This window comes from Fopius arisanus, unplaced genomic scaffold (genome assembly GCF_000806365.1).
Source record: "Fopius arisanus strain USDA-PBARC FA_bdor unplaced genomic scaffold, ASM80636v1 scaffold00010, whole genome shotgun sequence".
Classification (NCBI taxonomy): Eukaryota; Metazoa; Arthropoda; class Insecta; order Hymenoptera; family Braconidae; genus Fopius; species Fopius arisanus.
In genome coordinates, this window is record NW_011887749.1 from 1,279,014 (window position 1) to 1,285,964 (window position 6,951).

At 36.9% G+C, this 6,951-nt stretch overlaps 1 protein-coding gene across 2 annotated transcripts in view; it reads right to left on the reverse strand.

Annotated features, from left to right (window-relative positions):
* Positions 1-6,951, reverse strand: part of dsx-c73A (doublesex cognate 73A) — a 22,520-nt gene that overhangs the window by 7,996 nt on the left and 7,573 nt on the right. For both annotated transcript variants that reach the window (XM_011298375.1, XM_011298374.1), the window contains exon 2: positions 6,404-6,827. In XM_011298375.1, the coding sequence (XP_011296677.1) occupies positions 6,404-6,760 (357 nt within the window). In that variant the 5' untranslated portion in view covers positions 6,761-6,827. The remainder of the gene's footprint in view (positions 1-6,403; positions 6,828-6,951) is intronic.

Genomic DNA, 6,951 nt, shown 5'->3' on the forward strand with positions numbered 1-6,951 from the left:
CTCCACATATTTTGTATCATATTATAATTCTATTCTAAAAAGGACAAACGTCGAGACTATGGATATCTCCAAAGTCTATTACGCTTATGTTCAGTCGTCTGAGGCAGCTCATTTGAATTTTGAACTCATTTAAGTTAACAATTTATAATCACTATTTTTGAAATTACAGCGCGCTGTAGCACGCCCTCGCGTTCGTCATATTATAATGGAGAATTAAGTGTAACTGACTTTTTCAGGTATGAATCAAAATATTTAATATCAGATTGAAGGACCTACCAGATGCGCCGATCTCATCTAAACAAATTTATAATATCGATTGAAAAACGGTTTTGGAGGAAACAAGTGTTTTTTTTCTCTTGAGGCATCAGGATAACGGCAAGAACATCAAAGAATAAGTCCTCCGCTAAATAATTAGAGAACAAATTGGTTTTGCGGAGGTGGAGCAGCTTGAAGGAGTGATTGCACGTCACTTGCTTAATGCTTTGAGCTATCAGTTTAAATCGCTTTGTAAGTTTTTAAAGAAAATTTTTCTCCCAGAGCCAAATCATCAGCCGTCACTGAATCGTGACCGAAGATATCCAAAGGATACTTTCGAGTAACTATAAGATTTAATAGTACTCAAGCCTCGAATCGCTCCCGCGTGTGACCACACCGTCAAACATCTTCAAATTGATGATTTCGATAATCAGCGCCATAAAGAATATTTCCAGTGGATATAAAACCAGCAATATGAACGGTGGAATGAAGCCATGATTAAAGGCACGAGCAAACCACCGAACCGTTAAATCTTATTTTTAGTTGAATACAATATCTTCAACAATTTTTCTATTTCTCTCTTAGTTTTAAGACAAAGCAGGCAAACATTGCGTTCATAATTTCTTTCTTACACGAAATGGGCTTTGCTGAGAATAGAACAAAGTGTGTAATCGATTTGTTGCTGAAAATGGAATGTAAGTTAAAAGACGTCTATAGATACTAAGCAAGAAGTTGATTGCAACTGCACAAACATAAAGCAAGAACTGCTTCCTCAGTTTTTTTTTCACGATCTGTACGGCTGCCGTGCTAGGGCGCATCCCATAAATATCCTTCGACTCTCGCGTGACTCACAGTGACTACCGTGGAGCATTCACGGAGAGCAGATGCTTGCCAGCTTCTAAGTGTTCCAACTGTTGATGCAAAAGATCACAACCATTCGACGAAGATCGTGGACGCCATGCGTTCAACAAAAGATTAAAGTGTGATAAGCGAAACAAGGCTGAGAGTTTTAGGTGTTGGTCATTTTACCTCAACAGATTCTCACGGACAGAGAGAAATCAAATTATCGATTATTTTCTTTTTTTTTTAATGAGGATATTAACTAGATAGGGAGTATCATGCATGTTTGCATTTAGAAACATGCAAGCCATGACCAACTCTCGATAAACCCACACGGCCTGGACTATCCATTTTTTTCTGTTAATTTTTCTTGTAAAATAATATCGAGAGAAATCCTCATTCCCATCCTACCTACGTCAAAAGGCTAACCAACAATTCCCTAGACTGTCACAAGATGTGGAACGCTGTATCTCGTATTTTGTGAAAATTATATTATTTTACAATTAAATGTATAGATTTTCATCATAAATCCAACTATATTCCGAGATCCAATACTTGATCAGTCAATTATTTACTAATAATAATTCTATCGAATCCAAAATATAAACTCCTTATTATTGCGGTTTGGGTATTGGTATGAGGTGAGAGGTTTAATTTTCGGTTGAGAAAAAAAACAGGAAGAATGTAGATTTTTTCTTCGGCTTCTCTATGGTAAGCTATTCTAAATGAAAAAAATAAGTGTCGGCTCTTTTTTTTATAAGAACAGCACACATTCAAACGCACTGACGGGAACGCTTTGAGATTCAGTGAGGCTCAGCTGAATCTGTGCAGCCAACGCTGTTACTTGATTCTCACGCTTTATAATGTAGATCGCGAGAATGTGAACATCAACCCGTTGCTATGTGCCCATCTTTTTCCTATTGATCGGAGAAATACGAGTCGTCCCAACGAAAAGCATATACTAGAAGTAAAAATTTTCTTTTGTCAAGAATATTTACTAGCCTCAGGGAAATATATTTGGCAAAAGAAATTTTAGTAAAAGTATATTAGAGCTACTTCTATTTCCAACTTATTCCGTTCCATAATGTTGTAAATTTGAGGCATATCCTGCAGTAAACAGACATCCTTAGTGTCAGAACTGAGCTATTGATGAATTCAACCTCTGAGTCATCTCACTTATTTTGGTGAATGCTCATGTAGGTGTACAACCACTCCCAACTTGGCTTTTCCTTCTAAAAGCAGTTAATTTATAATTACATATATAATATTATGATGTGTTTACTAAAATTTAACACGTGGTGAAGCACTTTTTCAAAAAACCTTTCAAGCCTCACCAACACTTAGCATAACCGGGATCGCGACGGGGACGCGACTGGCATGAACACTATCAAAGGTCGACTTGGACCGGTCTAATCTCTCCAGATATATACCTAATTGAACGCGTCTTAATGTTTTTTCTTTCTTTTGTTTTTGATAGGTATTAAGATGAATAATAACTCTGAAAAATTGAAAATTATATGAAGTGCTCTGTTATACTATTGCCGACATTTTTTGTCTCTCAGTATAGGCGACTTAGGCAAAGCAACATACATGGAGAGAAAAATACTCAAAAAATTACGCAAGTTTTACGTAATCCTGGGGTGACGTTGCTTTTCGGAAAAAAGTACTGAAAGTTCGGTAAAAATTAATCGTAATGAGTAAGAATGCTCACGAATCCGTCAGGATAATTTTTACGGTATCTCCAGTACTTTATTGGTCAGAAATTTATAATTTCTCCAATTTTCAATGACACAAAAAAATTTTCCTACCTACTGGTATGCTCCAGATTTTAGTCAATTGCGTTATTGTTGAATATGCGGACATACAGCATTGTCAGCGTGATACTTGCCAGTGTAACCGGATTGTGCTGACCAAGTGATGATATATAAACAATTATGTATTTAAGAGGCCGTTTGGGTATGCCGGGAGCAGATTCGAATAAGGTACCGACGTGTGTCAGTCGTAATCATTGTAATCAGCCAGATGACATAGCTAAAGTAATAAACTCTCATATTTAAATGCCTATAAACTATTGATGGGATTTATTCCTTCGAGCCTGAAACCTACAATACTCATAAGTAGCCCCCACGCCAGGTTTAACATTATTACTGATATGACGATTAAAGGCATTTTTATATTATATTACATTTTGGCAAATGGTTTGCGCGTGTGTCATTAAACCAACCCTCAAACAAACAACAATCGGCTAATTACTTGGTTGGTCGTGACTCAACTAGATTTGAATCTCCTCCTTGACTACCAGTTGAATTATATCACTATATAGAATGAATGATTGGGGGTCGTCACGGATTTTCCCGTTATGCCGTTATACAATGATTCCAAGCTATTTTCACGTCCATCTATTATTGTTTTCTGAGTATCTTCTTCACATCCTTTCACCTCTCATTCCTTGGGAAAGTGAAGATATTGTCTACTTCTCATCGTTATATTTTTATAATTTTCTCGTTTAGATTTAATTTTTAAGAAGTATTTATAACGTGCGGAACTTTCAATCTTTCGTCCTTTATTTCTCCACACACTAGGTTTCTAGGAATATAAATGTTTTGTTCATCATTTTGGCAATAATCATAGGATAAGATTAATATAATCATAGGATAAGACTAATATATAAAATTCATAAAATTCAGAAGAAACATTGAATATCCACTAAAGGATGTCTTCTAAAACGTTATTTACAATGTTCTCAACGTGTAAATTATTCTTACGACACCAGAAATGGCGAGAATTTTATTAATCCCTCACAATTTAATAATCGCAATTTGTACTCCGTAATGTCGATTATGATTTCAAACGAATAAACTGCGTGTTTTAATTTGTGCGATGATCATTTTCTATGTGTGAGATTATTTTAAATAATTTGAACTTTATTTCAAAAAATATTACTGTTCGTTAAAAAGGAAACCAAATTTCGGGAAATAATAACAATTTTCACGCTCTCGTTTCATGATTCCGGAAAATGCACTATAAATTTTCCAATGAAATTTTTTGCTGTTCCATCGAAGCGACTTCGGAAATTCGTGTTTCACATCTTTATCACATAGCCCATGGCTAGAACCTCCAATTAGATGTTGATGGCACTACCATTCCAAAGTGTACCCCAACATTTCTCGGACCTGGTCAAATCTGATCGCTGGGCCCGTATGTTACCCATTCCTTTCTCTTCTGCCGAGACACAAGCGAAAAATCATCAGCAATAAAATGATGGGGCAAACGCAAAAATGCGCAACGACAGATAACGAGAACGACGAGAATATTAGGAGAGAGCTCAAGTGACTTAAGAAAACCGTTGATCGTCAGGAAAGAGTTATCCAGGCAATGAACCACGGTGAGTTTTCACGTTAAATGTTTCCTCAGCCGCACGGAGATGGTTATAGCGGTGGAATTATCATACCAATTGAGGTTATCCCGAGACCACCATCCATTCAGGCCAATTCGACTGACATTGGCATGGTTATTCTCCTTCTAATTATAGTCTATTGGGATTAGAAGCGATAAATGATGAAACTCTCTTGTGATTTTCATTAATGCAACTAACTCCATTAAGTAGAACGCATGTCTTTACTGAATGATACCCTCTGAGAGATTGAGCGACGTGAAGAAATTGATGGCGAATTCTACTTAGACATACGACCGCATAGAAAGCCATTCATTACACTTCTCCTTTCTGTTTAGACTCAATAATAGTCATTTATGCTACAAGGGCTGAAAAATATTTTGGCAGTGTATTCTTTGAAAGTCCGCACCGAAGGGGCGGATTTTGATGAAACATGTTGTGAAAATATTTTTCAAGCCGTGTGGCATGTTAATTCGTGTTACGAGGCCCGAGGTAAGTAAAAAGAAAGGCGATAAGCGGCCACTTACCTCCCTAAAGCAATAAAAATACGGGCAATGAAGTCAGGGCCGGCCAAGTGACATAAAATCATATAAACACTCTGGCCCCAGTTATCAGCAAATAATCAATGCGGGGAAAATGCAATTTTTTCAACCTCGAATTGCACCTAGACTGGAGAAGACTTGTTCCTTTTTGAATCTGCCAGGTTTGGAGAAGTTTTGCTGGAGGTTTGGAGGTATCTTCATAATTTCTTTATTAATTTTATCATTAGGAAATAGATCCTCGAGTAGATCAAAAATTTGAGTAACCATGAAGCAGTGCAATTTCCGTCTGAAACCATTGAGATAAGAAGAAACCCTTTACATTGCGAATCTGAGCTCTCAGCCCTTGAAGATACGAAGTAAGTACAATATTTACGAAACGTCAACATCAAAACACCCGACATAGCGGTCATTGCTCTAAAGTTTAGAGGTCCTAAACAATAATGAACGAGATCTACTGCGCACTATGAGCGCCAAATTTGAATTTGCCAGTTCGAGTTGACCAATAAGGAATCTATCAATGGGTTTCGAGATATTTCAACTAAAGCGAACTTCATTCATGTTTCTTTGCTTTCATAATGAGAATGGAATCAATAATCGATGGTTGACATCAGAAGAGATTATGAGAAGAACAGCAAGATTGCCTGCGACTGAAGTTGAGAAAACTGCGATTCGGAAGACAGTTCTCTCTTAACAATTATCACCCGGCGGTGGTCCTTTTAATAGGATACCCAGATAATATAGGTTCACCGCAAATAATAATTTTTCTAATATTAATTCTTCAGATTCACTCAAGGTTAGCCCCTGGTTCTATACAAGAGTGAATTAGCTAGTGAAAGTAGAGATGGCAGAATGGGGGGATATCATTGTACCAGAAAAGTCATGTTTCGTTGCTATACCTGAAAACAATTATGTTAGATCAAGCTTTCATTAAAAAAAGGTTCTCCAAAAATATGAACAAACGTAAAATAAACAGGAAGATGTTTTCCAAGTTTAGAATCAAAGATTCGACTAACTCTACGATTAATTCTATCGACCAATATTTTTCTTAGTTAGTTTTCCAGTTGTTCCCTGTTTTTTTAATATTCGACATTAGACTAATTCGGCAGAATCATTAAAAATATGCAATCATTATTAAAAGCAATTCTGCAAGCTTCAATAGCATTCGAAAACTCGCCGATTCGGTGGCTATTTTCGTTCTTTGTAAGCAGTTCCCACGGTTTCATTCTCGATATTTTCACTTTGTAAGAGCGTTCACGACTTTCTGCTCTTACTCTTGTCATCGATCTTCATTCTCAGAAACTATTAAAATCCGTATCTATCTGAAACCCCAAGAATCCGTTTGAAATAGAAATTCGATGTGTCTAAGTCTTACCTCACTGGCGCTGGTATAGTTGATATTAAGTCTAATGTGTGGCCGAATTTTACCAGGTGATTCTCGAGTTTCTTTAGCAGGCGCGAAAGTCGTAGCTTCCGTGGTTTGAATATTTCTTATAGCCAGAGTACTTAATCCAGTAGTCTGTGTAATTTCTGAGATTCGGGATCTCTCCATTGGCGTCGATGAGAGAGTAGTCGTTAGCAACGATACAGTCGATGTGTTTACATTAAGTGGCGTTGTTTGATTCGCCTTTGTCGGTATTACAATTGACGTCTGAGTGGAGGGAAATGCAGTGCTCCAATGCACCATATACCCCAAGACGAATATAAAAGATGAAAACTTCATTGTCTTCATTGATTCCAGCACCTTGGAGTCAACGGTGGACTCAATTATGTCTGACCAGTACTCAGGCTTATAGTTCCTGTGGAGAATCAAATGAAGCGCTAATTAATTTTAAATATTTGTCGTTCAGTGCATAGTATCAATGGTCACAAAACAAAAAACCCGGGCACCAGCACTATAAATCATTACATATTTTTCTTTTC